Source organism: Nipponia nippon, unplaced genomic scaffold (genome assembly GCF_047370975.1).
Source record: "Nipponia nippon isolate SJK-2023a ecotype South Korea unplaced genomic scaffold, ASM4737097v1 scaffold_2, whole genome shotgun sequence".
Classification (NCBI taxonomy): domain Eukaryota; kingdom Metazoa; phylum Chordata; class Aves; order Pelecaniformes; family Threskiornithidae; genus Nipponia; species Nipponia nippon.
This window is the reverse complement of record NW_028262336.1, coordinates 110244770-110258046: the sequence shown is the minus strand read 5'-3', so window position 1 is coordinate 110258046 and position 13277 is coordinate 110244770. Positions and strand designations below refer to the sequence as shown.

At 44.2% G+C, this 13277-nt stretch overlaps 2 protein-coding genes across 6 annotated transcripts in view; both read right to left on the bottom strand.

Moving 5' to 3' along the window:
• Positions 1-1537, bottom strand: part of MIPEP (mitochondrial intermediate peptidase) — a 75205-nt gene extending 73668 nt beyond the window's left edge. For 2 of the 4 annotated variants that reach the window (XR_015705184.1, XM_087759460.1), the window contains exon 1: positions 1280-1537. Coding sequence is in view for 3 of the 4 variants with exons in the window: in XM_087759460.1 (XP_087615586.1) it covers positions 1280-1453 (174 nt within the window). In the remaining variant the exon portion in view is untranslated. The remainder of the gene's footprint in view (positions 1-1279) is intronic. The other 2 variants (XM_087759459.1, XM_087759458.1) reach the window with 2 other exon arrangements.
• A 1816-nt stretch (positions 1538-3353) lies between these two features.
• On the bottom strand, positions 3354-12985 carry LOC104023097 (uncharacterized). Of its 2 annotated transcripts, XM_087759462.1 has the most exons (6): positions 12907-12985; positions 12229-12380; positions 9464-9655; positions 6643-6705; positions 4173-4263; positions 3354-3713 (listed from the first exon to the last, which is right to left on the bottom strand). In XM_087759462.1, the coding sequence occupies exons 3-6, from the start codon at positions 9627-9629 to the stop codon at positions 3458-3460; spliced, it is 576 nt and encodes a 191-aa protein (XP_087615588.1). In that variant the 5' UTR covers positions 9630-9655; positions 12229-12380; positions 12907-12985; the 3' UTR covers positions 3354-3457. The 2 variants fall into 2 exon arrangements, with proteins under 2 accessions (XP_087615588.1, XP_009475152.1); XM_009476877.2 differs by having other exon boundaries at positions 3354-4263.
• Between the last annotated feature and the right edge of the window lie 292 nt (positions 12986-13277).

The window sequence follows — 13277 nt, the reverse complement described above, 5'->3', positions numbered from 1 at the left end:
CTCAAGACTGCCCCTCCACTCAGATCCTCAGCCAGCCGATGCAGTGTCCTGCAATGTCCCAGACAGCTCCTGGCCTTACCACTGCCCTACATCACCGTTCACCCTCCCAAGTGAGCTCCTCCTGCGCATGTACTTCTCTGTGAACAGGAAGTGTCTTCTCTTAGAGATAAACTAGCCATGGAGCTCCTCTTCCATATGACACCAAGTTTGACATAAAAATTAAAAAATTACAAAAAAGCGAAGCCTGGTGCAGGTCTCTGTGTTCTTTAACGGTGTGGCTGCACGGCTACAGCATTATTCTCTTTCCTTGACCTCAGCGTTTACACTCTACCTGTCACAGCCGCTTTGCAAACCTGAAATAGGCATCTCTATTCCCAAAGAACTCTACATCCTCTCCGTGGGCCACACGAATCGAGAATTCATTCCCTAGACCAGGCAAAGGCACAATATTTGACTGGATTATTTCCTGGAGCAAGACTTACACCAGCGTGCTTGCAGAGGCAGGAGACCCAGGAGGAAAGCTTCCCAAACAAGTGCTGGATTACAAACAGAGGTCAGATTTGTCCTCACTGAATCCCTTAGTCCCACAGTTCAACAGCTCCACCAGCCTGGGCACCATGGCAGGAATAGCTGAGTCTGCAGACTAACACCTGGATTTTACAGGTGTAAGTATTCTGTATGCACTGTGCCATTGGAAGTACATATCTTATGCTGTCCAGGAACTTGTTTAGATTCCCAGGACTCCCATTAACAAACGTCCCCATCTCACCCTAAAAAGAAATAAATCAAAAAGCCCGAGTGTCACCAACCCAGCAAACAAATGCTTTTTTGCCCCAAGTAACTGAGTGTCAGGAATGACACCCAGGCAACAAGATGCCAGCAGCCGAACTGATTTGGAAGCACTGCCAAAGCGTGTTGGCATGACGCTGACAGATTAAAAAAAGGCACAGACAGGTAAGAGCTGGGAGTGGAAGGGGTAACGCATATATTTATACCTATGGTCTCTATTGAGGCGCTAAGAAAATGTTTCAATAAACAAGGCCGTGATTTGCAAACTCCTGCGTGTCCAGCAGACGGAATGTTTTGTTTCATTAGAACCAACACAAACCCTCACAAAGATGTAACCGCCTGACCCTCTGGTAACAGCCCGGCTGTCCCCGCCACCGCCATTCAGAAGTTTTGAAATAAAAAACCACACAGAAGCAAAGCAAAGCGCGAGGCTGCCGGCAGCCAGGGCCGCCTCCTGCCCGCCGCAGGCCCTTCCCCGCCCGCCGCTCACCGTCTCCCTGCCCGCCGCGCTGCCGCGCAGCTGCTGCTGCTGCTGCTTCGCATCGAAGGCGGCGCCCACCGGGCACCAGCTGGTGCTGACGGCTCGGCGGCCCGGCCCCGCCGCCCGGCCCCGCAGCGCCCGGCCCAGCGCCGCCGGCAGCGCCCGCCGGCAGCCGGCCAGCATGGCGGAGCGGGCCCCGGCCACAGGCCCAAGCGCTCCCAGCTCGGCCGCGACCTCGCCGCGTCTGGGCCGAGGGGAGGAGGAGGAGGCGGGCCGGCGGGCCCAGCGCGGAGGGAGGCGGAGCCCCCTGCCCCCGCCTCCCCCTCAGCCCGCCCGCCCGGCTCCCTCGCTCCCCCCCCCCGGCCGCTCCGGGGCGGCTGTGGCCCGGCCTGGCCTGGGGCGGCGCTGCGGGAAGGGAAGGGCCGGGCCGGGCGGGGTGGCCGGGCTCTGCCGCAGGCCTGCGGGGGCCTGGCGGGCGCCGGTGCCGCGGTGGCGGTGAGAGGAGCGGCCTCTGCTGAATGAATTTTCTCCTACATGTTTTCCAGTTAAACCTATGTCCATTTTAAAGCGTTTTTTGGTCTAGATGCTTCTATGGCACAAACTTGTGGTCTGTGGCTTACGGGAAAAAATCTCCTCTTACTGAAAAATTCACGTAACCCTTTCCTCTGTCTTCGTGTCCTAGGATCTCCCTCGCTGTAACTCGGCTGACGTGAGGAGTGCCGAAGTGCGGCTGTTTTTCCTCCAGAAACCCGCTCCGCATCTCCTTGCCTCCCCGGCAGCGTCAGGGGTGATGGGAAGCCAGGCCTCACGCTCCTACATTGCATTTGCGCCAAGTTGCGTGATGCTGACCCGGGTCAATTGGCATCTCTGCTTTATTCTCTTTTAGGGGGAGGGAGTGGGACTTACCAGCATCTTTTGTTGTATTTTTGAGTTTTAGGGGAAAAGGGGAAAAAAGAAACAAAAATTCTGAGAAAATTCACAGATACTAAAGTTTTATGGCACAGGAAATACCTCTCAATCAGTTCTCCAGTATGTCTGCTTCAGAGTTGATTAAAGATTATCTTTCATTTGGGAGAATTTGTTTTGTACCGGCTCATTCTGAAGTACAGCAGCATTATGCTGTATTTTTGCACCAGCATCACATCTGTCCACATCAGAGAATCCGCACGGCACTTCCTCCTGTCGCTCCGTTTCACTACATTTCAGACCTTCAGCTACACAGAAAGCAAAGAACCATATTTAAAAGCTGTAAAATCTGCCCGGCTGCAGCAAAACTCACTTGTGCCCCAGAGCAAGCAGCCTTTGTGGAGGTATCAAACTACACTAATTCCAAGTTTTAAAAATTATTTTGAAATGGTTGGATGCAAACTAACCAAGTTTCAAGTCCATATACGCATGCCACCTAGAAAGATATAAAGTGGCTTGGAAGTAACTGCTGCTTAATGTTTATACAAGATGGTAGGGACCCACATGTCATAATTCCAGAACCTGAAATTTTAGCTTTTATTTCATCCCACTTTCTTTTAAAACATTTGTCCTTCAGAACTGGTGTACGCACCCCTGTATAACTACAGTAAGTCACCAAACCAGTAATGTGTCAAGCCCCACACTGTAGGTTCTTAAGAATTGTCCTCTCTTGTGCAGAAGCTGTTCCTGAAAACCAGCTGGCAACTGCAGCCGTAGAAACGGTTTATGCACATTAGAATTTTTTTTTTATTTTGAGTTTTAAAAAACAAAGCTGACAACAGTAGATTAGGACAGTTTAATAAATAAACACCTGGTACCTTGTGACTGGAACAAGAAGGCGTTCAATTCAAACTCTCCTGAGTATGGCTGTGAAGCATTGAACTCTGTTTTAGCAGCTGGTCATGAAAACTTCAGCACAATAAGTTGTGCGATGAGCAGTTGTGTGCCTGGTTTCCTACAGCTAGAAGTAGTGTGATCCTACACCTTCCCACTGTGATGACTTCAGTAAAAAAAAAAAAAAAATATTTACTCAACTTTTAGGGAGATGCCTAGCTGGTCCCAACCTGCCCTGCAGTCCTACGTCTTCCTCTCAGCCCTCGGCGTACCTCCCTGAATGATTTCTGTTTTCTGTTGAATCCAGTAGAAATTGGCTAGCAGAAAACAACTTTATTAGGGAGGGCTGAAGGACACAGACATACAGCATTCACGGATAACGTGGAATTACATGGGGGGCGACAGCAGCGGCTCCAGCAGGTCAGAGGTGCTGAACAGGAGGAACCCAGAGAAGGTGGTATCATCATCAGCATCTGCAAACAGCCCGTTGAAAGTCTCTCCTTGGTGAGCCTGCAGCCACACCTCATCTCCTCCCTGTAGCTCGAGGATGGCAGCTCCCGAGGCCTGGTCCTCTCCACTCTGGTACCTGTCCACTGTGTGCAGCATCTTGATGCCGTTTTTAACTAGAGCTACTCGGACGTTCCTTGAGTAGACAGTGATGTGGTAGGTGAAATAGTAAACACCGGGGTATTTGCAGGTGAATTTGCCGGTAACTGAGTTGTAGTCGTTTAGACTATTATACAGCACCTTGTCAAACTTGATCGGGCGATTCGGGGGGGGAAATTTGGTGGCAATTGTAAGGCCGACACTGAAAGCACTCCTTGGCAGGACTGCTGGGGCACCTACGTTCCCCTTATCTCCTCTGTCTCCTTTCAAGCCTCTTTCCCCCTGAACTCCTGGATTACCCTGTGGCCCCAGATCTCCAGTATTACCTTTAGGACCTGGATTACCAGTCGGACCAATTGGCCCTGGGAAACCAACTCTTCCAGGATGGCCAATTTCACCCTTTGTCCCTTTTGGACCTATGGGCCCAATGTCTCCTTTTAGCCCCTTTTGTCCTTGCAGTCCCAGCTCTCCCTTCTGACCTTTGTAACCCACTGACCCTATAATTCCTTTTGGTCCCAGTTTCCCAGGTCGTCCTCTTTCTCCTTTTTCTCCTTTGTTCCCCTTTTCTTCAACAGTCCCATTGGCTCCTAAATGAAAAAAAAAAAGACACTTTCTTGTGATCTTCCACTAGATTAGTGGGGCACAACATGAGTTTCAACATGAAGACATGTATGTGTAGGTGTGTGTCACCACTGTATATACTGTGCTCACTGTACATACAATTTCTCATACATTTAAGTGCAGGACAAGCATAACATCTGAAGAACCTACTGTTGTGTTAGAAAACAGGTGCTCTGGCTGAGAGCGGCAAGAATAAGCTCAAAGAAGGAAGGAGTGATTTGTCTGCAGGCTGATGGTAGCACTGGCAGCTCACATCATCAAGCAGCATCTCTCCAGACACTTGTTTTCAGTCTTTGGTATACAAAATGGGGGAGGTGGTTCGCAATTTAATCAGAGGAAGGTTCTATTTGGACAACACTCAGAACTTGCTTGCCATGTGTTTCTGTAATTTCTATGTGATGGAACTTTGCTTGGGTTACCTAGATTGCTACTGCAGTGCAACTAAAGGCTTTTTGTCCTTGTTATTTGCTACCACATGCTCCATTTATCCTTTGTCCACTCTTGGACTGAAACTCAAAGCCTTTGAAAATCCCCTGCTTGCTGCACAAGGGTTGGAAGGTGAGGGTCTCATGATGTGAAGGGCATGGCAGCAGTTTTTATACAAAAGATACCATAATGATCATATACTCTGTCAATCAGGAGAAGAAACTGATAACTTCTGCATAAGAGCCTCTGGCTTCTGATGTTAGGAATAATGCTGTATTTACAGTTTGCTGTTCTCAAGTTACAATTGAGAGTATTTAACAGCAGCAATGAATTGAAAACAGGTGAGATTGCATGGTGAACCTCTGGGAAAAGCAGTGTGGGTCCATGAGGACAAGGAGACAGGAAAAGAAGGTAGCTTTGGTAATTTTAAACAACTTTTTTGGCCTCATGTCTCATGCTACTTCCAGGACTGGGGTCGTTTCTAGTAGACTGGAGAAAAGAACATGAGCCAGCATGTGTTCAGGTGTGCCTGAACATGAGCCAGCAGTGTGCCCAGGTGGCCAAGAGGGCCAATGGCATCCTGGCTTGTATCAGAAATAGTGTGGCCAGCAGGAGCAGGGAGGTGATAGTGCCCCTGTACTCGGCACTGGTGAGGCCGCACCTCGAGTACTGTGTTCAGTTTTGGGCCCCTCACTACAAGAAGGACATTGAGGTGCTGGAGCGTGTCCAGAGAAGGGCAACGAAGCTGGTGAAGGGTCTGGAGCACAAGTCTTATGAGGAGCGGCTGAGGGACCTGGGGTTGTTTAGCCTGGAGAAGAGGAGGCTGAGGGGAGACCTTATTGCTCTCTACAGCTACCTGAAAGGAGGTTGTAGCAAGGTGGGGGTCGGTCTCTTCTCCCTAGTAACAAGTGATAGGACAACAGGAAACAGCCTCAAGCTGCTCCAGGGGAAGTTTAAGTCGGATATTAGGAAAAACTTCTTCACCAAAAGGGTAGTGAGGCACCAGAACAGGCTGCCCAGGGAAGTGGTTGAGTCTCCATCCCTGGAGGTATTTAAAGGACGGATAGACGTGGTGCTCGAGGACATGGTATAGTGATGGACTTGGCAGTGATAGGTTAATGGTTGGACTCAATGATCTTAAGGCTCTTTTCCAACCTTGACGATTCTATGATTCTATGAAAGTCTGAGGGGTGTAGAGCAGCTTGTAATTACTCCCATGCAATGTATATACTTTATGTTATTTCTCAGGGTCAGCTTCAGGATTTTGGAGAACCTGGACACTGTCTTTGGCAGGCTTCCATGCTTCTGGATATAAACATTGTATGTGTACAGTTACTCTAAGGATGCACAAATCCAGCACATCAGAGTTATTGAATGTGTGCAGAATGATGTGATGCCACTTGCACGATGGCTGACTCGCTGCTTTTATGCACAAGTCACTCTGCACATGTACATCCATCTGACACAGGAGACATGCTGCATGTGCATTGGTTGGCTAAAGAGGTGAAGTATACAGGATCTACTGTATTTTTAGGTGTATAACTTGTGTCTTCTACAATTTCTTTTAAAAGTCCCTTTCCCTGAAGTTGCATACATAGCTACAGGAGCCTCACTTTCCTGAGGTAGCTGCAGATGCGGTGTTTTCCTCAGCAGCTGATGAAAGGATCAGAGATGGGAAAGGTAGGATAACAGGCTGAGTGAACAAGTTTTAGGGCATCAGAGGCAGTGGAATAATTGGAGGTGGCAAATTGCTCTTGTATTGTCAGCGTATGTGTGCAGCCTCTACTACTTTTGGAAAAAGGCTTTTTAACGTTTAAGGTACTTTCGCTACAGCTAGAAAGTATAGCACATCCAGTGCTCACAAACACCAGGGCAGCAGTTGATAGACAAATAATAAATCAAAACACTTCTTTTCTGACCTCGTTCGCCTTTCTCTCCATTTGCACCATCTTTTCCTGGACTGCCAGGAAGTCCTGCTTCGCCTAGTACAGAAAAGAAAAACAGATTTTCATTGAACAATTAAATTACCAGAAAACTTGAGATGAAGCCTTCTCTAATCCTTCCTCTTCAAGCCTGGCTAAACAGCAATGTAAAGAGTAGTCTTATTCCTCACTTTTAGTGGGTGCCCCTGCTGTTACTTTTATCTTATGGAGAGATTGACAGAGAGCACAGAAACCCTACTTGAGGACGGTGCTTTTCTGAGACAGAGGGAATCCTTAGCATGTGAAGGTGGGTTATTGAGATATGTAGAGGAGCTATACCCTGGTCAAGACCACCAATGTGTAAAGCTCTTGTCCTGTTGTTGCCTCCAACCATGGAAGATACCAGCAGGAAAAGGAGTGAGGAAGCCACATTCAGCAAAAAGCTTTGCGGGGACAGGAAGCCTAGTAGTGAAACAACGGTAAACTCCCCTCTTAAGAAGAGACATCTGCAGGGGTTTGGCCAATGGCAATGAAACATTACAGTGGAATAATATTGCCTGTAGATCTGAGGAAGGCATTCACACTCTTGATCCCTGTATCTAGCATGACACAGACTTTCTCCTCCTCCAAAGAGAGCAATTACAGAAATCATTTTTGTAGTAACATCACGGGTGACCAGGAGGTGTGTGATCAAACACCTGGATTTGCAGAATGCAATAGAAGAAAAAAGAGTTGGCAGTTTGGATGTAACCATATTCCAAGAGCAGCTCTCCAGCCATACGGACTGGAGAACAGTTCTTTAGCAGTTTTCGGCACAATGGACACAGTCCAGCATCTGCTGAAATTTCATTGACTTGATAGGGAACAAAACTAAGTCTCATGTATTTAACTGCAAAGGTGTATGTACATACAATATAAAGAATGGTACAGTCACCCCAATTTGTTCAAACAAAGAATAGTCAGTACAGTCATCATAATAGCTTAATTTAGGAAAAAAAGTTGGGGACTTTATCAGAAACCAGTGATATCGTATGATAACTCACTGGAGTAAAGTGAAGACCTTTATAAGATAAATGAAAATAAGTAAGCTCTAGATTTTCCGTTTTTCAGACTTTTCTGGACCCCTGCATATAGAAAAAGAAGGCAGTTAATTTTATGTGCCTATGAAGAAGATAATGGAAATTTTTTTGTTTGTTTCTAAATTTTAAAAGGTTTTGGTTTTAGCCAGGCTAGGGCACTGAAAGCAGAAGGAGCACGTAAGTGATTGCTTGACAGAGAACTCTAAATCATTTTATAAACAAGAGAGTTCAAAATAACTCTTTAGCAGTCACTGAGGTAAATACATAAGTGGGTAGACTTGTCTTTCAGTGGTCCAGGGCAGGCCATAAGTAGTGAATAACTTCATTGCCCAAATTATAAGTGCTGGTTATTTTTCAGCTGATCTAGTTTACTGTATAGCCCCACAAACAGTTGTGGTGTATAAGAGAGAAGAGTCAAGTGGTAGAAAAAGGATCTGGTAGAGAATCCTGCCTACGCCAGCATAACCATCAGAGAACCGCACATCAAACTGCACCTTCAACACTGATTCCGCAGCACACGCTGTCTGTGAAAGCGTATACTTTTCTGGTGGAGCAGGTGATTCATTAGCTTAGCAACCTGGTCTGTTAAAGGCAGACATTTCCACTAGCTTGAAAGACATAGTAAAACACTTCAGCACATTTAAGTTAATTTCTTTTAGCCAGTTGACCTCAGTTTGGTTTATGTGCTGGATTATATACCCCACTGAAAAGAGCTGTGATTCACAATCCTTAAAACCAGTACTCAGTAGAAGGGTTTATCTGTAAGCACAAGTTTGATCCGGATTGATTTGTGCAGCTGAGTTAGCCAGGCCCACCATAAGTGTTTGTGACAGGTATATGCATTAAGCCCTAATGCCACTGCATGATGCCACACAATAACTGACCTAACATAAAGCCTGTTGGGGAAAAGTTCCCCCCCCAGAATTTTGCAAACAAATTAGAAGCAGCAGATTTGCATTTGTCCTGTGCTTTGCATTCTTGGGTTGTGACACTTCAGATGAAGTGTTATATGTCCACATGCCCACAGATTTATCATCTTGTGCAACCCTGGACTTGATATTCCAGTATGGATGCAAGGGCCATCATTATCCTAAGGCTTAAAGTACTATGGGAATTATTAGCTTTAGGATGCTGAGAAGATTACCTCTGTCTTCAGTATCAGACACAAATCTCTGTTATAGCCTGTTAGAGCAGACATGAATGCTACACTGTTTTTCAATAGCCTCTATTCCTGAACTTCCCTCTAGTAGCTCTTGAGTTACAGCAAGCAGGCACACTCAGAAGAAAGTCCTACAAATGTAAAATTTAGATAAGAAAGGGAAATCTTCTTACCACTGCACACGTCTTATTACACTGAACAAGGTATCAGTTGTTGGGGTCTTTTTTTACTGGGCTTGAAGCTCTTTACAGAAATACAGTTGCTGTCTTAGAGATGTAGGAGTAGGTTTACAGGCTTTAAAATTTTCGAATAGACATAAAGATATTACCAAAATAAAAGGTGAAGTCTTATTCTTTTGTTTTTATCCCATGGACCTGACCTCTCCATAGTATTAGCTATCCTGCTTTCATTATTAGGTCTTTCTTTATATTTCCTTCTTCAAACAGTAAATGACAAATGTCCGAAATGCTTCCTGAAGGCTAGGCAAAGTAATCCCGTTAATGCAGAGTGACTACAGACAACTTTGGGAACTAATGGCATTGCATTCGATACATGAAGTAATTTATTCTGAAAATAGTACCTGTATCTCCCTTGTCGCCTTTTGAACCATCACGTCCATCACGACCAGGTATGCCATTGTGCCCAGGATTGCCAGGGATGCCAGGATACCCTTGGGTACAGACGTCCTGGTTTTGTGTTTCTGCTGTGCTGACTACAATAGCCAGCAGTATAATCCAGGTTCTCATTCTTTAGATAGGTTATACGATTTTGGCTGAAAGATTTAAGAAAGCAAAAGTACATCTGCCTAAGTCTACCTTAGAAGGGGATGCAGGGTGGGGGAGGGAGGGAAAAAAGGAAATGGGTTTCACCGTGTCTATTGTTTTGTTTTGCTTTATTTATATGTCTCTATAGTCCTGGAGACTACTGAGTGCTATTTCAAATAATAATTTCATGGAAATATCAGCCGTAGCATCATTATACATTTGAAACGTGAACTCAGCTTTGCACAATTTAAAATATTGCTTAATTGCCTGTGATTTGGAGCATCAGGTTCTGTTTCATATTTTCTTATGCAGTATGACTTGTGGGAATAAGTGACTCTGCAAAGGGAAATTTTGATGCAGGTAGATGGTGAGCAGCTGAAAGTCACAAAAGCTCTGGGGAGGTTTAGAGCTACCCTTGATGTTCTCAGGATCTAGCCAGCAAACAAGAAAACAACAGCTCAGTGCATCCCATAGAGTTTCACACTGTTCTATTTAAACCATGACTGCATTGACAAAGCCCAGATTTCATGGATTTGGCTGAACTTCACCCAAATTTCAAGATCATAATAAAAAGGCAACTCGGGCAAAAGTAATTTCCAATCCCTCCCCGCCCCCAGCAATTACAGCAAGGAATATGCAGCTGCAGCAGCTATATGCTGAAGAACATCTAGTGACCTGTCTTACTGCAACCAAAACTGTGAAATCCCAATGTCTGGCATGTCTACAAGGGAGTGTGCTAATAACAGTGTTGTTGCTGTCCTAAGCCCAAATCGACAGTCAGAATTTCAGGTCTTGAGGGGTGACTCAGGTAGGACCAGTCATCCCACATTCATACACGAGGATTCATACAATGTCCTGTTTCTCTGAGCTGTAGTTTTGCTTACATAACAGAGACATTCTCCCTGTTCAGAAATCTCTTTGTAAACTCCTCTAGCCAGAACAGTGCCCAAAGAGGAGCTATTTCATGGCCATTGCTGCCTTTCAGAACCATGCAGAAGCCTGTCTACATCTTCCAGCTTCCTCTTTCCTATTTCAAAAACTTCCTACCGAGTGGCACCTTATGCATTTGGAGCCTGTAAGGAAACCCTTCTTCTCTCCAACCTTTTATCAGTGTTGGCCGTTAATAAGCCAGTATCTATCTATGTAACAGCTTCTTAGGGGGAAAATAATATAATTGAGCTAGTCAAACAGCTCATAACCAAGAAGAAGCAGAGGTCTTAATGCCCACTTGTCCATCCACATTTCTCCCTGCACCTACTCATGACTGCACAGTTGTACCTCTCATCTCCCAGGAGCTGGCTCTGGTGCCACCGCAGGTGAGCTAGGGCAGTTCAAGCCCCTAATGCAGCACAAAGTAATCATCTTTTTCTCTTTTTTTTTTTTTCATTGCAGTTAGTCGTCTACTGGGTTAATAAGTTGAATGACCTCAGAGGGGGTCAGAGCGGAATCAGAGTGAGGGCAAAAATGTGAAGGATGAAGTAAGAGAGTTTTTTGGCAAAAACAAGTCTTTAGTCTGGTTCTCCCCCTTCATGTAACTATGCTACTTAAAGTCCAGCTTATATTCATCCTTTCATTACAGTGTGCCTCATATATAATGTCTTTTAATATAGGCCCACCAAAATACATTTAATACTTAATTCTGGACACAGATGGTTTAAGTGAGTGTAAGAGCAATTAATGGGAAGAGATTAGACTGAGGAACAAAAATCAAACAACAACAAAATTCATGCCCATTTTATTTGCAATTAATATTCATGCACAGAAGCTTGGGCTATATAGGTTAAGTACTTGTACAGGTAAAAGTGATTGTCAAAATGAGTAAATTTTACATAATTGGCTTTTGAATTGGGTCTTTCATTAATGAGAACTTAATAGTAAGATCAGGATTCCTTTTGAAATATTAACTAGCATTGACTAAAAAAATGATGTCTTCTGTTTAATCTCTTCACCACCATTTCTCAGTCTTATGAAACAATGCACACAAATATCATGTAGAGAGAGACTGGTATGTTCTCAGTAAGAATAATTACACCCTGTTAGTAATAATTGATTTAAATATTCTTTTAACTTAATTTATAGAGGAAGACCTTAATTTTGGGACATGTTCCTTAATCTTTTTATTCTGTCTTCAGAAAAGTTCCCCATTTCCTAACAATTGTTGGAAATGTGATTTATGATGCCTTTGCCAATGGTCTACAGAGAAATGTTTGATTACCCACCAGCAAAATCCCGTGTTCTCTGCTATTGCTGGTTGGCACTAAAGAAAGTTGAAAATAGATTAAACATTTGCTACTTCTGAGCTCTATAAACATTTGCTGCCTTAGTCAAAGGACTCCAGAGGAGTGCAAAAGGAAGAAGTGCTCTGTATGACGCTGTTAGGATATGATGCACGCCACAGAGAAGTCTGACTGTCCTTGTCCACTGACAGAAAACCCCATTCCCAGTTTTCTAATGGAGTGTTTCTTGCCTAAGACATAGACAGTTTGGTCCCCATACATGCATTCCTCTTCACAAGCTGACAACATCAATATCATCATCATCATCACTACCATCATCGCATATATAGGCTCTTTGGTCTTACCTCATTCACTTTGTACTTGCGGTGTTCTTAGGCATCTTTAACCAGAGTATAAAAGCTTCATGTAAAGCAGTGCACGCTTCAAATATGTGCCTTGAGGACAAGCACTTGTTTGGTCACTAAATTCTCAAAGGTCAGCAATTTAATTTTCAGAGCTGTTCAATAATTAAAACAGAGTTTTAAACTGGAATCTTCCTATTTATTCCAATATTAAGCTAAAGTGCTCTGTACTTTGCCTTTTACCACTGTTACGTGAAAGAAAATTGTTAAAATGGATTAATAAGGCTTTGATTTGCCTGTTCCATTATACAAATGCATTATATAAAAGTTAGCCTTTGACAGCTTGGATGGAAGGCATGTCTCATACCATTATTGTGCTGCAAAAAAAATGTAATAAAGTTAGTTTCTGTATCAAGCAATTTACAATGGAATTAGGGACAAAAAGACTATAAAAATTAAAAATAACAATGCTGTGAACGTGACATTACAAATATTAGGTGATTATGGAAAAGAAATGATAAGGTTGAATTAAAGTAAATACATTGAATGAGAAAAAGAGCTCTTCATGTGTAATTAGCAGACTCCCCATCTAGCCATTCAAACACCGATCAAAGCTATTGTGCTACTAAATTATATATTATTGGTAACTAAATCTGAAGGAGCCATAACTTGATACTTAACTGTGTCTTCTTAAGACTACTGAAACTGCTGCTGTCTAAGGACTAGTGGAAGTAAAGCAACCGAGCGTATCATCAACTCCTTAAATGCTGATCGTGGACAGTGAAGGATAAAACCAATAGTAACAGGAGTTAATGTGTTATAGGAAGCGGCCTTAATTCACCCCTGTTGGTCTGAGTGACTGAAAACACTGTGTCTGAGGGGGTTCCCACACTGCAAAGATATGACATGTGTGGTCTGCCTATCGAATAAGGTATCCTCAGCACAACTAAGCAATGGATAGTTTTCACTAAGGTCTTCACCACCACCCTGTGGTAATGAGAAAATATTGCAAGCGTTCCGGTGCCCTGGTTTGTATCTGGGACGTTGTATCT

Bases quoted from the DNA above. Each gene is read 5' to 3' on its own strand.
- LOC104023097 (XM_009476877.2), bottom strand. From the start codon at position 9,629: ATGAGAACCTGGATTATACTGCTGGCTATTGTAGTCAGCACAGCAGAA. The intron at 6,706-9,463 runs GTACTATTTTCA...TTTCTGTACTAG, and splicing joins AGGCGACAAGGGAGATACAG to GCGAAGCAGGACTTCCTGGC. The intron at 4,264-6,642 runs GTCAGAAAAGAA...TTTTTCATTTAG, and splicing joins TGGAGAGAAAGGCGAACGAG to GAGCCAATGGGACTGTTGAA.